This window comes from Nipponia nippon, unplaced genomic scaffold (assembly GCF_047370975.1).
Source record: "Nipponia nippon isolate SJK-2023a ecotype South Korea unplaced genomic scaffold, ASM4737097v1 scaffold_5, whole genome shotgun sequence".
Lineage (NCBI taxonomy): Eukaryota > Metazoa > Chordata > Aves > Pelecaniformes > Threskiornithidae > Nipponia > Nipponia nippon.
Window position 1 is genome coordinate 55,883,045 of NW_028262369.1, and position 26,343 is coordinate 55,909,387.

General features: G+C 36.9%; 1 protein-coding gene across 4 annotated transcripts in view; it reads right to left on the reverse strand.

Moving 5' to 3' along the window:
• Positions 1 to 24,132: 24,132 nt before the first annotated feature.
• The window catches only part of BRINP3 (BMP/retinoic acid inducible neural specific 3), a 227,506-nt gene continuing 225,295 nt past the window's right edge, over positions 24,133 to 26,343 (reverse strand). For all 4 annotated transcript variants that reach the window (XM_009473679.2, XM_087732583.1, XM_087732584.1 and 1 more), the window contains one exon: positions 24,133 to 25,513. In XM_009473679.2, coding sequence (XP_009471954.1) covers positions 24,397 to 25,513 — 1,117 coding nt within the window. In that variant the 3' untranslated portion in view covers positions 24,133 to 24,396. The remainder of the gene's footprint in view (positions 25,514 to 26,343) is intronic.

The window sequence follows — 26,343 nt, forward strand, 5'->3', positions numbered from 1 at the left end:
TGAGTGACTATTTAACATACTGGCAAGTTCTAAGTATATTTTTGAACACACTGTAATAAAGCTGATGTCTGGCTTCTATTGTATTTTCTTTTCTACTGATCATTTGTGGGCTTAAGATTGTGTTCCACCCTCATTAATGGGACTAAAAAAAGGAAACTATCTTCTAGATGTAGTAATGTTGCCACTCCCAAAATTATTTTTCTATTTATCTGTAATTTGCCAGATTTGTTAAGATAAATTAAGAAAAGTATATAAGACAATCTTACAATTACACATAATGCTCAATCTGGTCCATAAGTAATGAGTGGGTTTTACTATATTTTAAATACTATTCTTTATCAGTAAGCAAATATCTGAGCCTATTCCTAACCCTGCTCAGCTTTCTGTTAGAGTGAGTCTGAGCTAGAGCACTTCATTTACAGAGTGTTCATAAATGTCAATACCTTGAACAGACTTTATTAGTAATTGCACAGAGCCTTAGAAAAATATCCACTAAAGTTCCACAGATCTTTAAAAAAAAAAAAAACAAACCAACAACAAACTTCCCCAAAAAACAGCTTTCATGATCTGTTATTTCTACAAGGCTCTCTCTACTCTGTAAAAATATCACCACTTAAAATACAGTTAGTTACTTCTGACAGAGACCCTGAGATTATCAGGTAGAAAATATGAGGACCCAGAGTTCTTTCTCTAGAAGTACATGGTCTTGAAAGGAAACCTTGGTAGAGATTTGGTCCTTTATAAAGGTTTCAGTGTCCATGGAAATGCTTCATGCAAAATAATCCTCTTAACAAATGTCTGTGTGCATTCTGCAAGCTTCCCTCATCAGTCATTAGCATGCTGAACTTTGGCATCTTTTCCATACTGCTTTCTAAGGGAAACTAATTTTAATTAAGAATAATCTGCCTACGTAAGTAATCTTACAGCTTCAAACTGTAAAATTCTAGTACCTTCTGAATGCATTTTTCATATCATATCAAATAATTTCCCTTCTTTTTTCTTTTTTTAATATAAATAGCTGAGAAGGGAATCATTTTGCACTGTTTGTACTGTTTATAGGCCCTAAGCAATAATATGCTGAGAGACTCTAAGGGATGACTGTACCGCTTAAATTCTTTGTGACTTCTCCAGAAGTACACAGGACCTTAAAGAATGAAGCTCTAAATATTTTAAGAAATGCACACTTTTCTAATGTTAATGGGTAGTTTTCATTACGAATCAATAAGAAATTGCAGAGAAGTTCTTACATTTCAGATCTGTTTGCCTCTGTGGCAACTTTACAATGAGTTGTATTGAATTACTGAGTTCCGACAGCCAAAGGAACTAAATTACACAGTAGTAATCTTAGTATGCTGCTTACAGACAGCATGCATGTATATTTTGCTATGACAAGGTGCAAAAGGTGCTGTGCTGGAACAACTTGGCAGTGTTTCTGCCACTCAGCCATTCATTTGAACTCCTACAGCTGTTTTGTTACTAAACAATGAATGAAGTAATGAGGAGCCTTCCTGCTAGTTGACCTAGTAGGAGAACAGAGAGACTTAAATATGTTTAACAGTACAGAAAAAAGAGTTAATCAGATACTTTCTTGGTTGTTGGCAAGTGAGAGCTCCGTATTGACAAAATCACAATAAAGCATCAGGCAAACAATCATTGCATTCCCATGTTCACAATGGAAGAAATTACCAAGTAATAACAGCATTATCAGTGGTGCTGTTTGAAAGCTTCATCACCATTATATACAGCCAGATTATAATAGCTTGAGTATTATAAAAGAGACCGTAGGAGAGAAAGGCAGCAGGTGCCTGTCCCCTGTGTTTGGAGAAGAGAGCGTAAGTCGCTCATTCGCTTCATTCTGAAGAAAATATAGACCTCATGGGGACCAAGCTCTTGCAATCATGGTCATGAACTTGCACGTGTCCAGCAGTTTTGAATAACATTCTCTCTCTCCAATTGATTTTGATGCTAGATGGCACAAGAGGAGCTCAGTTGCAGAGGTCTCTCTGCAGTGTCACAAATCCACCAGTTGCCAGGGCCAGTGATTAATTTTAGGTTGAACTGGCAGCAAATTTGTGTGCTCCTGGTGGCAGTACAGTGCAGGAACAATATTCCGCTTTGCTTTTCTACCTGGTTGCAAACAATAATAAAAAGGGACTGCACTTTTCTCTGTTTTTTCCTAGAATCAAACTGGTTCATGGTGGTGTTCCTCCTACCTAATTCCTCTTGAAGGTCTGTAATCCAAATTAGAGAAGCAACATTTTTCTCATAGTATTTTAATAGTGAAAAATGGGGCCATTACATATGCCTCTGGACTTCCTGGAAATGAAGCAAACATTAATTCAGAAAGATCAATTGAAACATTACCTCTGGCATCGTTACAGGTACTCAGCTCTTTATTGATTTGAGTTTGGCATTGACACCTAGCTTTCCTTGCAGGTGATGATGTAGAGCCTGGTGAGGGAATAAGAAAGATCTTGTTACTATAAGAACAAGAAGGCACTGAGGTGAATGTACATATGACACATGTGGTCTCTTACATCTTCCCACATAAGAGAGATCTGCCAGAGTTGTTATCATTCACCAAGGCTGGTCAGAAAGTTTTTTCAGTTGAAAATTCCATTTCATTGAAAGCTAAATATCTCATGGAGTTGTATCTATTTTGACAGCCTTTCTCACTGAAAGTTTTATGAGGTCCTGGTAAATCCACTGGTTGAGGAGAAGATGAAATGAAAACCAAACCTCTCTGAGCAAAAACTAGATATTTGCAAAATTACGGCTTTCTGAAAGCCTTTTAAGGTTTAACATTTTCTCCAAGGTAGAATGAAAAAAGAATCTAAAACATCATAAAATTTTATTTCTGGTCTCTGTTAAACATCTCTGTTATTCACATAGCTGTTGGATAGGATCTTCCTGCAGTCCTTTGTTAACTGTTAGTTTTCAGATGTCAAAGTAAGGATTAGTACAGAGGATTTTATCTCAAGCATTCAAGAAAGAAAAAAAATGTCAGGAAGAAGAGAGGAGGAGAAACAGAACATTTATATAAAGGAAGAGAAATAGAACAGCTGCGTAAGACTGATGTAAATACTGCACCTGAACTAAAGGCTAATGCAATCTAATTCAAGATTTAACAAAGAAGCCAGGGAAATGGAAAAGTTCTAGAAGTGGTTGGAAGTTAATGAGGCAGCATTGTAGTAAAGCCCAAATTAAATTCTCAGTTCTCATTGCAAAAACACATTAAAACTGAAGTACTGCAGGATAAGGCTGTCTCATGCTGCTTGGTGCATTACTCCTCCTGAGTTTGGTTTTTTTTTCGCTGCCAAGGAATGACAAGATGTTTGGTTTTTTCCTGCTCATACTGCTAACTGAAATTTTTCTTAGGACAAAGTATAGAGTTCTGAGTAATTGAAAGTATGAAGCAAGTGTAGAAACTTTGATGCAAACAGTAAGGAAACTTGAATATAGAACAATGTGTCAAATAATTTGCTACAGCTCCCTGAAATCATCGACAGAAAAAAAAAAAACAACAAAAAAACCCAACAAAATGAAAACAAAACCGCACCACCAAAAAACCAAACAACCCACAGTTTCTCAAGCTCCTGTTTTCTGCACAACATTCTCTTTAACTTTCAGGATTATGATTTTTATAGAGTCCATTTAATTGCTGTAGTACTGTGCAGAAATGCTTTCTTTCCTTTGACCCATCTAATTTAGAGTTCCACTTAGGGTAGTTAGAAAACCCAAAGATTCATGATTATTCATTTCTGAAAGCAGCTAATTTTATAATTTTCCCCACAAAATCCAGATCAGGAAGTACCTTAAAGATAGGATTTGTGGTGTCCTCATGAGAAGAGATGCTTACAGCCAACAACATTAATGTTGCAAATCTTAAATATTTAAAGTTCTTTCTCCCTTCATGCAAGAAGTGTACATGGAAAACGTTACTGATTTGAGTAACAACAATATATTTATAGCACCAATCTCTCAAGATATCCTAAAATACAGCAAGTATACTGTTCTATAGTAAAGTAGTGTCTCAAGACAATAGTACCAACGGAAACAAATCAGAAGACAGAACAATAAACCTATCTTGTACCTTCTAGAGAACAAAAAAAAATGTGAAAAATAGAAATAAATGTTCTAAGTACAAAATATACTTGAGAAAACTTGAGAAAAAAATCTTACAATGATTAATAGGGTTCTTTGCATAATATAGTACATAATTCTTTATAACAAATCACTCACTGAAAGTCATTACGTAATTACATTTGATATAATAACCTCTTACTCATTCTATAGATATCTCATACTTTATTTTTGTGTAGAATGAAATACGGATGAACATATTATAGACAGGGATGATACAATTTGTTTAGTACCATATTCATTGTTGCTGTGAAAAATCTCAGCTGAAATAATTGTGCTTATACAGTCATTGAGTTCATGCTATACATTAACATTGATATAAGAATCAGTTAAGTTATTTAAGTGAGTGGGCTGCAGCCACACAGATATATAAACTCAGTATTTCTCTCTTCCTCCCAACTTTCAACAAAAAGTTAATTATGGTTAAACTACTACCACCAAAGATTTCATATATCATATGTTTACAGGGATCCAGATCTCCCTGTGTGCTGAGAGTGGTCTGTGCCCAGTCTGTTCCCTGCTCACTGCAACAGCTTAATAGAATTTGCTGTCTACAGTCTCATCCTATACTTCTTGTCACTGAAAGAAAAACCTTTTAAAGTCTTATAACAGCCATAATACCACATAGAAAATATTCTTCTCATATACATTAGGATAAAAAATACTAGTTGCCAACCACCAGCTACTTGGTAATTTCAGGACTTCGAAGTCCTGTTGACTAACACCCTGTATCAAGTATTAAGAAGAGCTAGCAATGATTACCTTATTTTTTCATCTTGATTATTTATGTTATGAAGTCTTTGTTTAATACATAATATACAAGTTTTATTTTCAACTTAGCAAATATTAACCTTCAACAAGTTCATTCAATTTTATGTTCTTGAGGGCCTTTTCACTCTACAGTTGAAATACATTTTAACCAATGTGGTTTCTTTTCTTTTTAGATGCAATCTGTATTATAAATTTGATGTATTGATATGAGAAGGTAATATAAGTATCCTTCTTTGTGCAGATTGCTTCTGACAGTATTATTGGCCTACAACTCTGATACTCTGCATCATTTTTTAGTAACCTGAATATAATGACCTAAGCAGTTTGAGTCAATGGAAGTTCTACCAGGTTTACCTTAATTGTGCAGTGTTGTTAGGACAGAGGCTTAAGCCTGAAAAATGGAAAAAATTATAACGTTGTTTTGAACCATGTGTCACTGTACCAATGCAAATGAGTATAGGAATAAAGAATTAATGTGCCCCTGTTTGTTTTACTTTAAAAGAGCTTTCTCTGATTTTTATTTCCTTCCCTCCCTCCCTCCCTCCTTCCTTCCCTCCCTCCCTAAGTCGTCTCTCATTTTGTCCCGAAGTCTTCTCTCATTTTGTGAATTATGTTGTATCATGTAAGTGAAAAGACTTACACGAAATTGTGTTTATGGTTGTAGGTTCTGCTGTTTAATCTCCAAAACCTTTAAATTCCCTAATAATTTTTGCTTCTTCTCTTTCAGAGGTGTCTCATTCAGGGACTGTTATTTTTCCTCAGACAGTCATTACCCTATGTTATATTTAGGATGAAGCCTTTTGATGGATCTCAGACCATGAAAAATAGCTACACTAGAAACAACAAGTGACCCAATGAATCAAGTTAACTCTTTTTTCGACAAACTTTGACCAGCTGAAAGTGTTACAAACTGCTGCCATCCGTAACCATGTTTTAAGTGCTAAGAGTGGTCCTGTGTGAAGAAGAATAATGCTAAGAAATTTCTAATACAAAAACTTTTATATCTTACAGAAATCTAGAAATAGATCTCTAACTTAGCTAGTATTTGTAATTTTATTTACAGTTCTTCAGTTAATGTTGATAGTTTTTTGGATGTTAATATTTGAAAATTGGGAGAGTTAAGATTTTTTGATGAGGAATATGAAGAAAAGGATGGTAAAAAAATAGGGGGTTTTTTAGCTTTTCAGGCACTCTTTTCCCAGACCTCGTTTACTCAAGAAATAGTAAGTGATTACTGAATAACATCTCTATCAGAAAGGATTTTCACAATGAGTAGGTTGGTAGAGAGAGTTCCAAACAAACTTTTACAACAAGAAATATTTCTGTAGAGAATGAAACCACAAAAAATCACAGAAAATTCAAAATTTTTTGGCAATTGGATCACAATACCTATCAAAAGTGTACAGAGGATTTAGGCAGTAATATATGATATAAGTCATGGCTTAACACTGACATGAAAATCAAACACAGTGTCCCCTGCAGGGGATGAGCTAGTGAGATGTTTCAAAAACTTCCATGCAGCAGGGGCAGATGATCTGTAGACTGCTATAAGCTCTCCTGTGTCTGTGGTTGATAGTAACCTGTTATAAATCTGATGGTATTAAACAAGTAACTTGTGATTCAAATGTTAAGCAGAAATAGAAGCCATTCCCTGAGCTGCTGTTTAGATTTCTGTTTACCTACTGTCGTAGTTTAATCCCAGCTGGCAACTAAGCACCACACAGCCACTCACTCACTCCCCCCTAGTGGGATGGGGGAGAGAATCCAAAGAGCAAAAGTGAGAAAACTCGTGCCTTGAGATAAAGACAGTTTAATAGGTAAAGGAAAAGCCGCACATGCAAGCAAAGCAAAACACGGAATTCATTCACTACTTCCCATTGGCAGGCAGGCGTTCAGCCATCTCCAGGAAAACAGGGCTCCATCACATGTAACGGCTACTTGGGAAGACAAACACCATCACTCCAAACATCCCCCCTTTCCTTCTTTCCCCAGCTTTATATACTGAGCATGACATCTATGGTATGGAATAGCCCTATAGCCCTTTGGCCAGTCTGGGTCAGCTGTCCTGACTATGCTCCCTCCCAGCTTCTTGTGCACCTGGAAGAGCATGGGAAGCTGAAAAGTCCTTGACTAGTGTAAGCACTACTTAGCAACAACTAAAATATCAGTGTGTTATTCTCATCCTAAATCCTAAACACAGCACTACACCAGCTACTAGGAAGAAAATTAACTCTATCCCAGCCAAAACCAGCACACCTACTAAAATTAAATTAATACTGGTTTCCCATGTGGGGATGCTGTTTTATTGTAACATATACATAGCAATTTGGTTTTACCCATGCCTTGTTCAGATTCACTAGAAATATAGTGTTTAATTGCCAGTGTTGTTGCCTCTCCAACTGCCTGGACAACCTATAGGAGAAGACAGATAGTCTGTTGTAGTCATGGAGATACCTACAGATCAGACAGGATACTGAGAGAAAGTAAATTGATGCGGGGAAGACATAATGCAAGAGGTCAAAGCAATGGAGAATCAAGCTCTTTTCATTAAGCAAAGCTTAAAATATACAGGTATTTTTAAAAGACACTTAAAATATTTCTGTTCCAGCAAGCATTGAATACATCTTCCAGGAATAATTGTAAATAAAACCTACTATTGATCTGGAAGGCCTAGCTGAGTTTAGCTTGTGTCTTATGTATTGTCAAGGAGTTTTGATTTCAGCAGAATTACTCTTGGTTTTATATCAACTGAGAAGCAGTATATAGCTCTTCTCCTTTGAGCAGCTTAAAATTTTATATTTAACTCCAGACCGGCCCCTATCTATAGGGATAGAATTTGATTGACAAGGAAATAAGGATGGCAAATTCAGAATTGGAAAGGGGAGGGATAGGAGATTTGTTCTCACCAGCTGGTCAAAGAGAAAAGTTGTTTTCTTGTGAACACAAAAAAAATCTCCATTTGATAGAAGAGCTGAAAATGTGGTCACAAAATAAACAGTGCTGCTAACAGGTTCTGTCACCATATTTAAGGCTGATGAGCAGTAATTAATGCAGATTCTTTCAAGCAAACTTGCAGGCTCAAAGGGTGCTTGGTGATTCATAGAGGAAGGAAAGTGAGAGAGAGAAACTCTCACTTTGAATTTGAATTTACTCCCTGTGAAAGTCTGAAAGTGGCGGTGTACCGGTCCCACAGCCTTCACCAGCAACAAAGAAGTGACTCTGTGTTTGCTCAAATTGCAGGAGGCTTTAATACAAGCACATTCACAATTAGAGGTGAACCTAATACATCCTTACTCTCTTACACACTTTCAGATCTGTGGGTAATTTAAAACCTGATGGAAATTTTCAGTTCTCTGGCTCATTCCTTGGTATTCATAATCCTGACATTAATATCGCTGCAGGGTTTTATGAGTTAAAAATGTGTTTGTCTAAGAATGAATGACTGAGAAAAAGTTGACAAGTTGACAATGATTGAAAAGTACTAATTTAATACCTTCCATTTAGCTCAGGTGCCAACTACCTGGAGAAATGCATCTTAATAAGATGTAAGGTGTAAGTTGTAAGACACAGGATATGATAGATATAGATATTTTGTGTATGAGAACCATATATCTTCTATCTTATGTAATTTGCAAGTTATGTAATTCTCAAATTTTAGATGGAGTTATACTGTGTAAGGCTGTGGCTCATTGTGTTCAAACAATGTGTCATGATGTAGAAATGTTTATAAGCTTTGTAAGCACAATGCAAAAGAGCACAAACATCTTTATTACTGGTTGTAGCATTGATACTGTAATTTATAACAATCTAGAAACCAAAAAAGAAATATGTCTTACATTACAGATGGGCTTTACAGTCTTGATACACAAATGTATGTATCACATAAGTGGCTAAAACATAGTCCCACTGATGTCAAGGGAGGTAACAGCTGAGCTTTGCCCAGATTCTTATTTAGCTCTTGTCAAGCTGCAGCTATTCCAAATATAACTTCTTAACCATTCTCATAATAGTTAAAACCAGTGCAAATGTACTGCTTCACCACACAGTTCAACTAGATGAAAAGTGCTCAGGCATGTCCTGCCTCTTGATTCTTTGAACTTTTATCAGTCTGGAAGATGAAAAACATGTCTCATGAGGAAGTTCTGAATGAGCTATGGAGTTATTTTACATGATTCACTCTTCACTTTGCTCAGACACACATCTTCCATTGCAAAAACCTTTCACATTGAACTGTAATACATTACAGTAAATAACCATGTCTGTGCTATCTGTAGGCTGTGTGTGATTTGACAGTAAGATTTAAGGAATAAGTATTTTCCAACCTAAATGATTCTCTGATTCTATGACTAGGATTAAGTTTTCTGGCAAAGTGACCTACTGGTGAATTATACCTTGATTTAGTAAATACAGAAAATCCCACATCTTTGTTCTCTGTATTGAAGTCAGGTCATATATTTCCTGATTTTAAAACTCTTTGGGGAACACTAATTATTTACTGGCAATTAAAAACTGAGTTGGATAGCATGAAACAAAGACAAAATATAACAACCGCTTCCACCCCCGCACACCTCTCCCTTTTTCCCAGGATCAGCTTCACTCCTTCATTGCCAGCTCCTATATCTCCTCCCTACCAGAGCAGTGAAGGGGGAATGGGGAGGTTGCAGTCAGTCCATAACAGTTCCCCTCTTCAGCTCTTTCCTCCTCCCATTTTTCCCCTGCTTCAGCATGAATCCTTTCCATGGGCTGCAGTCCTTCAAAGTAAACCTGTTCTGGTGTGGGATCCTCTGCACAGGCTGCAGGGTGCATATCTGCCCCACTGTGGTCTTTCCATGGGCTGCAGGGGCATCTCTGCTCCACTGGCTGGAACACCTCCTCTGCCTCTTTATTCTCTCACCTGGGAGTCACAGGGCTGTTTCTCACACTTTCTTCCTGACTCTCAGTTTCTTTTATAAATAGTAATATGGTAGACTTTCATTAACAAATAAAATAGTTGTTCTGTGTGGTGCAGATTAAATGTTCCATTGACATAATAATTAATTCTATTTAAGGTTCTGTACTAATTGGCACAAAGTATATATGAATTAAGACAAAAATGTTGGATATATTGAACGAAGAGTTTACTCTTCTCCAAAACCAGTATCTTCTTCTCAAGGAGCTAAGAACGTTGTAGTATGTAAAAAATTTTGAATATAAAAATTAAAGTTCAGCCAAGAATAGAAATAGTTTTTTGATTACTTGTGAGCTTCCAAGTAAAAAAAAAAACAAAACCCAAACCAGTAATCAGAGAGATATATTAGCATAGATTACATATACTTAGCATAATAACAAAAACAACAACCATCTGAACCTCAGAATCAGGCTTAAAAAGCATGAGACTACATTTTAAATTCGAGGATTTGGACTTGTTTAATTCGTTCTGATTTTTCACACCAGGGAGTTTCAGCCACAGATATCAGTTGTACTCAGAGCAAGGACAGTGAGAAGATTTTTATCTGCTGCAGAAATGGGAGACGTTACAAATCAGAAACTTTGATGGTTTTGGCAGCTTGGAAAACTTCAGATTTTTCTTTTAGCTTGAGCCTGGTATGGAACATGCCACCTGGAAGATTATACCCCACTATATTCCTATTATATTACAAATTACTTCTAGCCAAGCTTGAGGACTAGAAACTTCTTGTGTGTGCATAATGAAGACTCACTTAATGACAGCGTTCCAAGACCTGGACTTTAAAACATAAATCAGGTATCACCAGACTTACAGTAAAATCCCTGACTTGGCAAAACATCAGTACTTCCTAAATGGGTCAGTTCAGCCTGCCTGCTAACAGGGAGAATATACATTTGCTACAGGGAAATTAAAAAAAAAAAAAAAAGCTAATGAAAATGGTGATTTATTTTATTTGTATGATCTGTTTGGCAAAATGTTAATTCATTCCCTTAAATAAACAGCAAGTAAGAATCACCCTTTCTCAAGCCAAAAATTAGCCAAAGCATTCATAGATTACTCCTGATAACTCTTGATAATAGGCTTTTTCCATGGAGTCCATTTCACCCAGTGTGCAAAGTGCAGCTCCTTACTCTCAGCTTAATGCATTTAATAAAACTTAATGACACATTTGTAAACTTAATGAAGCACTCTGGAAATGAAAACGAAGGCAAGTCAATGTCCTTCTAAATGGAAACTAGGCCATCATACTAGTACCACAGAAATATCTGAAATTGTGCTACGCTTTTAATGTGTGTTTTGGCATTAATAGGGTAAACCACAGTATCATTGAAAGTCCTGTTACAGTAAATTTTTTTTTTTATTAGCATCTCTGAGAGCTTTAGTCAGATATAGGTATTTACATTGCATTGTGTATTCTTAGTGATTTTCTAGACAAGTAGGAAGTGTAATTCTGCAATACGGTATTGCCAATGGTAGTAATGGGTTTGCAAAGCCTTAGCCCTGAGCCTTATCAGGCTTTCTCTGTCTGAACTTTTCTTGACTTGCTGGCAGTAGCTTTGTTTTACTCAGTTTATATGTAACAATTATTTTTTTTCCTAGCAAGTAGGTGGCTATGGCTAATTTGTTTCTTTTGCTTATCTTTCTATGGTACAACCAGAGTTATTATGTAAATAGTTTTAAGAAGTAGTTAATTTGTGTAGCAGAACATGACTTGAACATAATGATGCAGCATGGAGGACTACAGACTCAGTATGATAGCAGAAGCCTTGAGACATTGTCCTGGTTTTGGCTGGGATAAAGTTAATTTTCTTCCTAGTAGCTGGTATACTGCTGTGTTTTGGATTTAAGATGAGAATAATGTTGATAACACACTGGTGTTTTAGTTGTTGCTAAGTAGTGCTTACACCAGTCAAGGACTTTTCAGCTTCCCATGCTCTGCCAGGTGCACAAGAAGCTGGGAGGGGGCACAGCCAGGACAGCTGATCCAGACTGGCCAAAGGGCTATTCCATACTGTCTTGATGTCATGCTCAGTATATAAATTGGGGGAGCTGGCTGGGGGGCAGTGATTGCTGCTTGGGGACATGCTGGGCATCATCAGCAGGTGGTGAGCAATTGTACAGGTAGCACTTGCTTTGTATATTATTATTGTATGTTGTTATTATTATTATTATTACTACTACTACTACTACTACTACTACTACTACTATTATTTCTATTCTATTTTATTTTACTTAATTATGAAACTGTTCTTATCTCAACCTATGAGTTTTCTCCCTTTTACCCTTCTGATTCTCTCCCCCATCCCATTGTGGGGGAGTGAGCAAGCGGCTGTGTGGTGCTTAGTTGCTGGCTGCGGTTAAACCACGACAGACATGGGGACACAGGCTACAATGCAGAGGAGGCCAGCACAGGATAATAAGAGATGGGGCACAGGCTTGGTCTGAACAATTCACCTATAGTCAATTAAAAAAACCAAAGACCTGGAGTTGGACAAAATTAGTTTAGAGGTAACAAAGAGAACAAAACCCAAATATCTAACCTATGCAAAATGCACCACATGCAGTGAATTCACATACACTGTGTACTTTCAAACCAGTGAAGGAAGAGCAAGGTGTATAAGCTTGTTAGAAAACATGTGAAAATACCAAGCATGTCCCTGGGGGGTGGGGGTGTGTGGAAAATCACATCCTATTTCTCCCAGCAAAGGAACTGTGATGCTGATAACTTGCTGTATCTACCTCCACATACATTTGTCTGAAGCCAAATAATAAGTTGAGCTATTATTGTTGTTATTGTTTTTATTATTACTATTTTCTGTGTAGTAGTATTCTACTCTTTGTTTTTATTTTAATAATTTGATCTGAACTAATATTAATTCTCTGATTATTCTGTTAAGGTTTTAAATATACTGATAACAAATTCTTGTCTTTACATATAATGTGTATTTTATTGTTGTCTGTAACAAGATTTTGAATGCTAACAAATGCAACTAAGAATTGTTATAGGCTGTTTTTCCCTTGCCCTTTCCTGGGGAAATGTCTCAGCAATGAAATACTTCTTTTTCTGGAGAAGTTAAATTTTTAGCAAAATCTTTTTTTTTTCTGGTGGGAGGAGGAAGAAGATAAATTTCTGTCTTTGTGTATGTGTTTGTATGTGCTTGTCTTTTTAATATCAAGGCCTTCTAGATACATGCATAAAGATGGAGTGCTGATTCTTCAGAAGACAGATTCAAATTGATGTGGTTTAGAGCATAAAATATTAAATTTTTCTACCATCTTGGATTCCTTGGGAAGGCTCCACTGACCCAGATGAGCCTATATAAAAGTTCTCTAATGTACTTCACTGGGCCAAAGAACAGTTTTTACGGAATTACAGGCTTCGTATCATAAGGTTTTGAAAGTCAATGCAATAGGATGTCTGTAAAAGCAGAAAAAGTTCAAAAGTTCCTTCTGATTATGAGGCTGAATGTCTGCCCTCTTTCTAGGGATAGGTGGGAGGGAGATCACCCGCCAGTATCATAAAGATATTTTAGCTCCATATCCTCATCCAAGCTGTAGATTGGGCAGATCTTAAAATACCATATACTGTCAAATGAATTTGTTTTGATCTACTGTTGCACACACTTCTGTTGATTTTTCTGCAGTGCAGAATTGAAACCAATACTTTACATTCACAAATCATGGATCATGACTCTTTCCACTAGGCCCTAAATTCTTGATAAAGTAATACATGTAGCTTCTGGACTGCAGATTGATTGTTTAGTAAACAGATAGGAAGAACAGAATGATATTGTTTGAGAAAGCAATCTGAAATATTTATTTCTTTTTTGATCCAAAGAAGAAGTTATGGATTTCATTGGGATACTTGCATTTTGATTTTTGTTTCGTTTTGGGGGTCTTTGGTATTTAGGATTGTTGGAGGTTTACAAACTAAGTGGCTACTTCAAGTAGGATTCAGCTTTATCTTTCTGTCCTTATGTTAAGATATTGATTATATCAGTCTTTGACTGTCCACACTTAAGCTTTCAACTCATTCTCTTCAGCCAGCATATTTGACCAAGATTTAAGGAAAGCTGACTGTTAAATAGAGAGCAAAGGCATTATCTGAGCGCTTGTATGTTGCTTGTCATGTGCGCAGTAATGGTTTGGCAATTTTTCAATTATTTTCTCAGATAACAGACCACTTTACTCTTTCCCTCAGTTCTGAAATATTCTTGGAATATGAGTATTTCCACAATGTTCGCACACTTGCTCTTTCTTGTCCAGAAGCAGAAAGGTCTTTACACATGGCCCTAATGAAACTGCGGACTGGGGGAAGATGCCCATGTACAGCAAAGACCAAGTTCTGATTTTAGCAGCTACTCCTGCTTATGCAGGTGAAGAAGAGAATTTCTTCTGTAGAATTTTGTGATTTCCCAGGAAAACGTGCCTGTACACTAGGAAAAATATATTGCTGACCTATCCTTTTTCTTCACGTGTATTCTTCATGTTGGCAGTACCTTACACACAACAGGCATTGTTCAGAGTTCTTCCTACAAAACTTTCCAGATTTTTCTCTACAGAACTTCTGCACTTCCTCACTGTGTTTTACAATTGATTGTTCTTTGCGAAATGTATTTTGTAACTGAAGCTAGTGAATCACAGAATTTGAAGATATTGTTTCAGGCTTCTTATGTTCACAATATGAATGCACTACAGTGATAATTCATAATGATGCATCACAGAAGAATCCAATATTGACAGTACAAGCCAGAAAAATTCATAAACTCTATTTCCAGTTTAAAATCAGTTTTTTAAATATTTTTGAGCATTTCTAATATTGGACCAATTCATCTTGTAGTGTGGTCAGAAATGCTGTAACAGAATCGGCATGTGTGGCTGAGGCTGTAAGATTTAACTCCCTTAGCTTTATAGAAACACAGAAAATCCCAGGCTGGCATCTCTGGAAGGGATGTCTGGAAATCATCTGGTACTACCTTCTTTTTACACCAAGGCCAGCTTATCTAGGACCCTGCCAAGGCAAGGCTTGATACCATCACTTCTCTTCACAATCCATTGCAATGTTTATTGTTGTCACAATCAAGATTTTTTTCCTTATATCCATATGGATTTTCCCCTGGAGGAATTTGTGCCCATCACCTCTTTTCCTTTCATCCTGCATCCTGGTAGACAGACTTCCTTCATCTTCTCATATGCAGTCTTCTTTTGAAAGACTGGGATTAGATCTCCCCCTCAATCCTTCTGCTCTCTAGGCTGAACTCCAATTCTTTCAACCTTGTCAAGTTTTCCAACCCTCTAATCATCTTCATGGCTTTTCACTGGACCATCTTCAATTATTCAATGTCTCTTTTGAACTGGAAAGAATTGGACACACTATTCCAGTCCTAACATATTAGTGGTCCCTGCTTCTTCTCCCTACTGGCTTTGACCTGTTGAGCACGAGCTGTTGTCCCAGTTGTCTCCTGCAGCAGAAAAGGAACTAATTCATTTCTCTCCGCCTTCCATTGCTAGGACTCCATGTCTGTTCTCCATCTGTTTTCTTCCAAATGAGGGGAGAGGGTGGTTATCTTGGAGCCATGGATGACAAGCTTTGAAGATGTCTTGTCCTAAGAATCACTGCCATCCCCCGCCTGAGCCTTGCTTTTGGCCATCCTATTCTGCACCCTGAGGCTGCACTTCTTGTCCTTTCAGCATCACTGCTAGCACCCTATCAATTTCCTGCTCAGCTTCCTGTATGGAGCATAATCCACTGACCTCTTCCTCCATCCCTTCATCTGACAACTCAGTGATTGAAGGCACACCTCCCACAGACAAGGTCCGCCCCATCTCAGCTCCATCTCGGCACCAGCCACTTGCTGCAGCCCATCACCTGAATGACTAACCACATCTTCCCTCAGCAGCTCTGTCTGGGTTGATGCCTCTGATATGCTAAGAACAGCCCAGGGGGTTGCTACAGGAGCAGCATCCTGTGTTGTGTCACCATGGTCTGAAATGACTACCATTTTTCCTACCAGAACACCAGTACAGACCTCACTATTTCAAAGCAGCTCAAGCAGCATCATGGGACATTCTGCCCTCCCCACCCCAAACTAGCATGTGAACTGCTATGTCTCTGTTGGCAGCCCCTATTTGAAGCACTCCAGGTCGCTGTCCTCCCTAAATGCCAGTTAAATACTAATTAGGAGACAGGCACAGGTGCTTTCCCCCACCAGCAGGTCCTTTCTCAAGACTATGAACCCCCACAGACACCTCCCAGGTGAAGTTCTATTACCTAGTAAGTGTCATTGCTGCTTTCCTAGAAAGTGGAAGCTGGTCACAGATGCCTTCCACTGTACCTGATTGATTGCATATGAAGTCTTGCACAGTCATATAGTGTAGCTTTACATTGTGAATTAGTGATAATTTTTTAAGGAGAAAGAAGATCTCATTCTTACCCCAGTAATAAACTTCTTAAGCTGAAGGGGCTTCATTCATAGCATTTTGCCTGTTCTCTAGTTTCCTCCTGCCTGCTAGCACGGACATTGGAGAAGCAGGTATCCAAGATCTGATACTTATTTGAGCATTTTCAGATTCAAATTTTGAAGTAATCTCCAAAACTGTTTGAGCAGAGTTTTTCATTACTGTGAATGTGCAATAAAGGCTTGAATAAGATCAAGTGGGGCTGTAGCAATATAGCTTGCAGATGTGGACACTTCATCCCATATTTTACAAAAACAAGCCTCATTTGCAGTTGTCTATGCAAGGTACAAAAAGTTCTTATTCAGAGTTTTATCCAGGTCTAGCAGGCTCATTTCATGTCATCAAATTTGTCCTCATGCTTCCTGACTTGGATGTGCATAACTTGAAGCATGCCTAGTTCAGACTAGTGATTTATGAGGCAGGCTAAGCTCCCTGAGTTTAATTTGATTTAGGGAAATTTCCCAGAACTTACTAGGGGAAACTCAGTTATAAATCCAAACATCATATTTCAAAAGAAGATTTTACCTTTTCTCCTAATGTTTTAAAAATATTTCCCTAAGGCCTGATTCTGAAGTAGTCTTCACATTAAGCTACATCACACCTTGCTGAATTTCAGTGCATTGACTAAGAAAGCTTCCTGCATGATTATGCAGTGGCTAAATGTGGCCCTTAATGACTTCTTACTGCCTTTTTTTTTTTAACAACTGCTTTCCTTTTGATGACTGATTTTTTTTTTTTTTTCCCCCTAGTCTCTTACTTATGTTGCAGATTTTCCTAAGGAATGGCTCTAGGTTCAAGAAAGTTGGCATAAATAACAGCCTTAGGACTTCTGCCCATTTTTGTGCATGGCTTGATTATTCACACTGTCCAACATTATACATCTATTGTAGGTAAGGAGCCTGGGATCTTTGGATAGCTGATGGACAGGTGTAGGCTGTCCGAATGTCTGAATTTCCCTTCAGAGCTTTATTGCAGATAGAAGAAGCCTATGCTTCTATCTTAAAACCCTAATTTTAGATGCCTTAAGTTTTACCGGATTAATGCCTCCATGTAAGTATGGATGGCTTCAGTGATCCGAAAGATGCATTTCCCTGTATCAGTGTGACGAAGAGCTTGCTTACAAAGCAACCTCAGCTTCTCATGAATTGCTTGTTCCTAGAGTGCTTACATGGAAATTACATCTATTAACCTTAAAGTCAAATATCTGGACTTGCAGGGGGATTACTGCTCAGTGTATCTGAGCTCTTTACGTAATAGCTTTTCCCAGTTTTAACAAAGACAATAAATGTTGCCTCTTTCTTACAGAAAAAAGTAACTAGGAAAGTTCAATGAATAAATATGTGTGTGTCTGTATATAATCCAGCCACTTTAATAAATAATCACATAAAAAATTTCAAATATATCTGGGATGAAGTGAAGTGATAGAATTACTCCAATCTATTCTAATAAGAGAATATGACAGGGGTTACATCACTTTTTCTGATGAAGGAAAAAATTTGTCATCTGTATATTCCATTTAACCTAAGACTTCTTAGAAATAACACTGATATTTTCAATTTAAGTCAGTTGCATTTGTCCATTTTGCTCTCTTAAACTGTTAAAACTAAGAAATAATACATGAAAATAAACAGTTGGTAGTTTTCCATGTTTATAACTAAATTCTGGTTGGCTAGAGACTTTAATGTTTTCAGTGGTCCAGATAAAAATTTTAACTAAGAATTTCCATTTTCTATTTTGTGTTGACAAGTCAGCATTTTAAATTCTTAGCAGCTCAGTCCACTTCTTAACTTTATACATCCAAATATAAAAAAGATAGCTGTGATGCTATGTGATGTCCTGCTGTTAAACAAGAACTTTCATAATTAATGCTGTCAAACTAGTCTCCTCAAGAAATACCGATTTTGGTAGTGGAATCTTAAGCATTGGACAGCAATAGAGGGATTAAATTCATAGAACGTCAGTGGAACAAAATCAGTTTAAAAAAAAAATCGTTTTCAGATCATTGCTACACTGTAGAATTACTGTCTAATCTATGGCATGTCTTTTAAACACACACTTATATGCACCAAAGTAATTTATGTTGTTACTAAATGATGGGATAAATTTGTTACACTGATAGAATAGAATATGAACTGCTTTCAGCTTCTGCGAACAGAACTAGTTGAATTAATTTTGTTCATTGAGCAAGATGTATATATCAAATATCACCTGTCATCTCCTTCTGGAAATTGTCTTGACTACATTTTATTGCTTTTGGGATTTTTTTGTTTAATGGTGAGGAAGGACTTACTTGGAAAATTTATAATTATATGAAGACATAGTAATTTAAAATTGTTTGGAAATCTAACTCACATGACAATAATTTTCTCTCATGTTATGACGCCTTAATTTTGTAGGCAAAGGAGTTATGTCCTAATACATAAACGATATACTGAATAACTGAAGTGAAGGTGTGGGGGGGGTCAATAAAAAGGAGACACATAAAAGAAGATCTACACATTTATCATATTAATTATCTTTTGTTGTTCTCTTATGCATGTTTAATGTTTAACGTTTCTTCCCTACTGAGAGAGAGAGAGAGAGAGAAAGATGTAAGACAAAATTTTGTGTATTCAAAACTAATTATGGTCAATTTTCTTGTGTCGCATTCATGCTAAGCAACTGCACCTAATCTTTGTATTTCTGGTCTTCTGTTGCATTTATCCCTATTGTATCTAAATGCTCATAGAGTGAGCTACACACCTGTGATGAGATCCCAAAGTAACTTCAAAGATTCTTTGTTCTTCCCTCTTTCCCACTGAGGAATCATAGTTTGATATGCACACACCTAGCTTTGTTTTAATCCTCTTCTTCTCTTTCCCCTTTCATGTCAGCTGAGAAATGACAAAAAGCCTTTTTTGAAAAAGAGAAAGCTTTTGTAATGTGTTCAAAAGGTAGTCATGCTCTGGATTAGGCCCTCTCAGGGGACTACTGTTTTTAGCGCAAAACCATCTCTGCCTCCCAGGTGGTTTTACCCTCTTTTCTGTTTTCTGTATGGTGAAGATGAGATCATAGGCAGACATACAATAACTAGTGCAACTGTGTCCAGAGAGCAGACAGCCTTTCATCAGCTATTGCTACTAGCATTGTCATTTGACTGTATTTCTCTTTCATATATGCATATGTTGGACTAAAATGTACCATAAAATAAAGAGGAATATGTAAGCGTGTTGTGACAAGAGACAATGATAGTTTTAGCTGCACACTACTATCCAAGAAATGATCTGTAGGCAAGGAAAAATTTACACCACTTCTTAAAACCGTTTCCTTAATCATAACTCACACTTTAATGTTGTTCATTTGGTGAGGAGTGAAATTATGACTTGTGCTCCTCCACGCGCACTCACTCCCAAAGCAATGTGATCTGTGGTTTGGCCTCTCTGCCAAATTTGTGAACCTAGAATGTCTCAGAAAGCCATACACTCCTCTGTCATGTGGATAAGTTGACATTACATACACTGTGCCCCAGGGTTATAGGTTGCTTAATAAGCAATATCTGTATGCAGAAGAACATTAGATAACTATTCTACATCTAGAATAGATTTCTTGCTTAAAATATGAAGCTGAGTGAATAGACCCAAAGTCAGTCATGCAACCCCATAAACTGCCTGTGCTGTAAGTCTCAATCAACTGTGTATGGCAGTAATAACACCGTATTAACTGTAGTGTCAAGGTCTGTCGTGTCACTGATTCTCATGAGAAAGGAGCCATGACATTTCTTGTTTCCAAACTCCTACCACACTCAAGGTGATCTTGATCTCTTGTTTTAACTACAATAGGACATAGGGGCTCTCTAGTAAAATGAGATCCTTGTTCCTTCCCTCTCTCCACTTTTCCTTGTCTTCCTGCTTGCACTCTTGGCAGGAGCTCCTGTTACACTGTTTAGAGCATGCTCCTGTTCATAAGGGTGACTATGGGTAGCACAAGCTGTAGTTCAGATTTTGTCACTTACCTGTCAAAAAAACAATTGTTGATGGATTATAAAAGACTGATCCTTTACCATATCACATTTACGTATTTGCTGTCACAGCTCCATTGCCATGCAGGATTCAAAGTTAGATGTAGCTCAGTAGAGTAGTGATGTGGGTGTTGATCACCTTTCTTCCTTGGTGCTCTGCTATGTTTTGCTTTGTACCTGGAATATGTGTTGTGTTTTCCAGCAAATGATCTTTTGACAGTTGTAGCACCCTGCTTCATGTCTCTGTCCTCTCTCCTGCTCAAGCTGCCTGGCTGCTTACTCAACCTGGGAAAAACTGACTTGTCTTGGCTTTCACCTCTTTACCAACTTGAAGTATTTGCTGAATAAGCACTTTCACAATAAATGCAGTCAGCATATGCATACTTTTGGAAACAAAGGCTCTTCCTCCAAATATTTGTACAGTTATAACTGTTCTGTGGCAAAGGAAGAAACACCCTGAAATGCAAATACACCTCTCTTCACCTTCAGCCACTAGAATTTAAACACATTTTCTGGCTGCGTGTGTCTTTTCAGTAAGAAATGAGAGAAATGAAAGTTTATTCATCTTCGTGATGAATATGATTCAATTCAGTCTCTGTATTCTGAAGTGTATCACCTAGAGGTTTAGATCACTCTGGCAAACCTAATTCTGTTTTTTAGGCAGTGATAAGGTAGCCCATCCTTATTACAGTTTGTTCCTGCAATAGAACTTCTAGACATTAGTTTGGCTCCCTGCCTTCAGACATGACATGAATTGTGTTTCCTTGGAAAATAATGTTCTCAGAGTTTTGTGTAAGATAAAAGTTGCCTTCACTTAAGCAGGAAGGTTATTATGTTATAATTAATATCTACTTGGTTACTGGAACTATAGCACCTATGTTTGTTCTGAATAAGGTTTTAGGTTGTCATGATACAGTTCCATATATTACTATAATTTCCTTGGATTTTTTTTCAGTTTATAATGGCAGGTAATAACAGCATTGGTGAATGCAAAGGGAAATAGACAGCAAAAATACAGAGCCAGGATCTGGTGTACAGCATACACTAAGTAGGAGAAATATTATCCACAATGTCCAGATGGAAATGAATGTACATAGTCATAACCACAGGTCTTTTCCCCACAAGTGTGTTCATATCTTATCACAAAATTTTCTTATGGATCAAGTCCTTGACTGTTTTGACTTCTCCAGACTTCTCTTTTTTTTTTTTACACACCCTGAAGTTCTTTTTGAGGACATAGAAAGATTTCAATTGGAAAAGTATCAATAGGGACATATTGTTGACTCCTGTTTGTAACTTGAGAACCAGATAAATCCTGTGACTTTCTTTTTCATTATTTACTTTTTTTTTTTTTTCCTTTTATATTGATCTTTATGGAACCCAGTTTTGGTAAACTAGAAACTATCACTATTCCAAGATCCCACAGGTTCCAAAATCCAAAACTAGCCCATGACTAGTAGGCTAAGAAAGTTGTATCACACTTTTAAGGTGGCATAAAGATACAGTAATGACAGGGGTTTTCCATTAATCTCGTCAAATACACTTAATGTGTTGTATAATAATTAAATGATGTCTGACTCAAGCCTCTTCTAGCTTTTTCTTATTCGTACATTCTATTGTGTACATATTTGGGCATAGTGAAGAGCTTTCCATCTTGGCAGACAAAGATATTTAAAAAAAACAACCAAAAAAAAAAAAAACCCAACCCAGAAAGAAAAAAAAAAGTCATTGAGGAATTATTTTAGGAAGGAGTATGAAAGAGGGGGGGAAAAAAACCTCAGATCATTTACCATGACATATTAGTATATCCCTAGTGAAGGGATAACATAAGCAAATGCTTTATTTATCATTGCCCTACATTTCTATTGTAACTTTTACTTTCTATGAACAGAAGAGGATTTTTTTTTACTTTTTGTTTATTTCATAACATCATAGTCTTTTTTTTTATTTAAAAAGACTACATAAGGTACTGAGTAGTAAAATCAAACTATCTAATTCTACAATTCGTTATAGTTGGCAAAGACATATCAAAGTAAAGACTTGGAGATGAAAACAGGAATAATAAGAATCTTAACTAAGAAGGTCTTACCAATACAAGAGCAAGCCAAAATTTTGACACACAGAAAAGGGGCTGAGATACATTATTTATTAGCAAAAGAAAGCTGTAAGTTGAAAACAAACAGGAATTCATCTAGAACTTGATTACAAGTAAAAAAAGCTAATTTTAGTTCTAGGGGGGCTTCCTAGTATAGAAGGTCTGAGCAGTTATCTGAATGTGCATTGGTGAAATAGTAATCCTTATAAATATTTGGAGAAATCAGGAGAGACAGGAATTTCTAAAGAAAAGAAGATTTTCCCTGGCAGAAGGTTTCTGAAGTGTTTCTGGCCTTGCATTTTCTTTTGCTTACATTTATTTATGAGGCATTGCATTTCTTGTCCTGCTGTGGTCTAGCTAGAAATGAAGTGAGGAGTGTACCTCAAATTCAGATTAGGATACAATTCAGAATTAGATTGTAATATAACTAAGTTGAAATTAATAAAGTTTAATTTAATTGAAATTAATTGACATCTAGTTGAATTAAAATTGTATATGAATTAAATATGGGGTTTTTTCTTTCTGTGCTTGCACATAAAATGGTAGTTTTGTATGTAATTTTTTCCCATTTTAAAAAAAACAAGTTGGCTTTTACATCAATGACACGGATTCAGATTTAACATAAGGAGGTGCTACTAAGACTTTGTAACAATTCCCTTCATTTAACCCTGTATTTACTGACAAGGACTTCTGACAGCCCAGCCATTTGTACTATTGTAACAAAACTTTCTTTAGAGTCCCAAGTTCTGCTGTCTTACATGTATTTTTTCTGCTGGAATGTGTAAAATACCAAAGAACCTAATTCTGATCCAGTGATGCACATTTAATTAATTTAGTTAATTGATAATGACATATTTATTTGCACTTTCAGCTTTATAAACTAGATTTCAATAGCTGTCATGTATCTGTAAGAGTGTATATTTTTAAAACTGAAAAATCTTGCACGGAAAGGATATTTTCTGTACTAATGAAAAAATATCCACATACTAAACAGTTGCATTGTCAGGGATTTTTTTTAAATTAATTTGAATCTAATCAGCATGGATAATATTTAGGTAAATAGTTCAAAACAGATAAGTCTAGATAAATATTATAGTGTGTGCATTTGGGAGGAGGTAATGTATACATGTGCTTAATTATTTCTATAAATATGAAAAGCAAAGAATTATGGAGACTTTCAAAAAGTGCTTTGGCTGGAAAAGTTGTTTCTTTTGTAATGTGAGTAATATCAGTTGCAAAAACAGCCTCTCACCTGTCTCCTATTGAGCTAGTGCAACCTTTCATTACTGTGTATCTCACAATACTAACCTCCTATCCATCCTGAAATACTAAATGTTACCACTCTGGGAGTCTGTATGTCATGTTAAGCGCCTTGAAAAGGACATGCCTTAGGAAAGTCTCAGGTGTAGCAAGTAAAGCATCACTACAGTTGTCACTTCAGCTCAGCATGAACATTTAGATCCACATCCTAAGAATAAAATATTCTATGGCTTTGACTTTTCTACAGTTTCTGTTAAAATCTTGAGTCACTATCTTCTCTTTACCTACACCTCCTGTGTTCAACACACACAAAAGTGTATCAAGGTTACTACTTTTGTGTAAGAAAAAAGAATCCCACAGCATTTCTTTTTAATAACTGTTCAGCTACAAAATTTTATTGGTATCCTTCTATGTTCCCTCTAGAGGATGTAATGCACAAAAGCATTGCCATGGAACATATAAAATTACAAATGAAATTTATTGTAAAAAGTAGAATGTCTTCTAGACTGGTGTCAGTATTTATTTCATTCATAAACCAAAACTGCAGGTATAATATATTCATTGTCAGCAAGTTCATGTGTGTAAATTGCCATCCAACAGTATTGACTGATATAAGACAGATATTGAAAAGACAATTTAAATTTACTCTTCCAAACATAAACTGTTCCACAAAAGCACTGTAAAAATTCCTTCAAGGTTTTGTGTTGTGCTTCACATTTATGGTTAACTACATAATTTGGTTGTGTCATAATCCACTGTGTTTGGCAATTTGGCATTAAAGGCCTGCAAAGCAGATTGAATCCTCACCACTTCACTGGTAGACAGTTTGAGTCTATGACGGAGCAAGCAAGAGAAGAGGTCTAGACGACGTTGACCAGGTGGAGAGAGTTTATTTACACGATCCCGTATCTCTAACAACTGCAAAAGTGCTGAGTCCTGTGATCCCTGAGTATAGGGGTAGTCCAGCTGCAAAATCAAGTCTCGAATTGCTTCTGGGTCAAAGTGCATGCTGTAGCCAAACACTTGGATGTTATTGATTTTCATATAGCCCAGATTTCTTGAGGGATCAATAAATTCCAGGGGTTCATAGTAGATGCTCTCATTACCATTTAGACCGTTTGACTTTATTCGACTCCTCAAATAGATGTGTACAGTTTCAAAAAATGTTTTCCACTTGTTGCCCAGAGTCAGTGTCCAGTTATAACACTGAAGGGGTAAGTCCAGTTTAGTCCGCTCCCAGTCTGGGAAATTATTTTCATTCACAGGCATAAACCAGCTCTCAGAGTGGCTGCCCCCAAAAGGATTGACATAAACAGCAAGAACAGGCTCTAAGGTGCTGTTTTTAGTTAGGCAAATTTGAAGAGAGAGGCCCAGTATCATATGGACCAGGCTAGACTTGTACTTGTTACTCTTAAGAGTAAGGAGCATCCGCTTGCGCCAAGAAGGATCAAACCAGCTGTTGAGGCGCATGTCATTGCTGATGAAAATGGCATGGACCTCAATTCTCCGGTCTGTCTTCTGCAATAAATACTTCATTTCCAGGTCCTGAAGGTCAGTCTCGAACCCAATGTAGTGCTCTGTTGATTCTGCCACTTCAGGCTTGCAAAGCCCTTGGCTCAACATGTAGCCAGCATTGCAGCTCCCACAGCGGGTGCGATTGTCAGGAGCACAGCTCAAGCACGCAGAGCCATCTCCAACCATGCAGGGAAGGAACCCATGGCAGGCAATCTGGTCATTAGGGCAGGTGCATGTGTGAGTATCTTCAGAAAAGCTTCCCAGGAGACCATTTTCATTGCAGTAGAGAAAGGACTGGATGCGGTTGAGCCAATAGTTGGAAGATCTGCAACGTTAAAATAACTTATTTTAACACAAAGAAAGACTTGCACTCAATAAATACAACCTTGTTATTTTTTATCGGAAAGAGAAAAATAAAGCTGTTTTTAGTAGCAGATTAAGGCACTAAAGCCAGATGACAGCATCTGCTGTCAGATAAATACATGTATAAATTGCCTTTCAACAATGCAAAATCACAAAAGAAAAGTTTCCTTATGAACTTACAGGCGCAACAGGAACATTTGGTTCATGTATTTGCTCTCTGTGTATCTCTATCAAGGAAATCTCATAAAGAGCCATTTTTTCTGTAATTTTCTTCAGATTAACATCTTGAAATCCTATGCAGTTGAGATTATTTTTCCTCATAATATTTGATGATGGAGGTGCTTTGTCTGTATCTAAGTGTGTACAACTCTGTACCATCTCTATTTCATTATGAAGATTTTTGTAAGCTTGCAAGCTTTCTTGTTACTGGCTGGAGCTGCTTTGATTTATAGACAGTGAGCAAAAATGCTTTCCTGGAATAGCAAATAGAACCCTGCATCCCACTAAAATAGGCTCAGTCTTAATTCTTCAGGTGACTTCCAGCACAGCAATATCCCTACAGGAACCCATGCATGAGTATGCTGTGTTTACTTTTCATCTTTGGAGATGAAATTAAAATGTTCACTTTAATGTTCTTCTTGTAATCTCATTTTGGTTTCACTAGAAGCAACAGTTAATGTACTTCATAACACTGGGAAAACAGATATTGAAACCAACAGTTTAGGCTGATGAGGCACAGTCTCTAAAAGACAACGGGAACAAAGAAGTTACATGGAAATAGTCAAGAGAAAA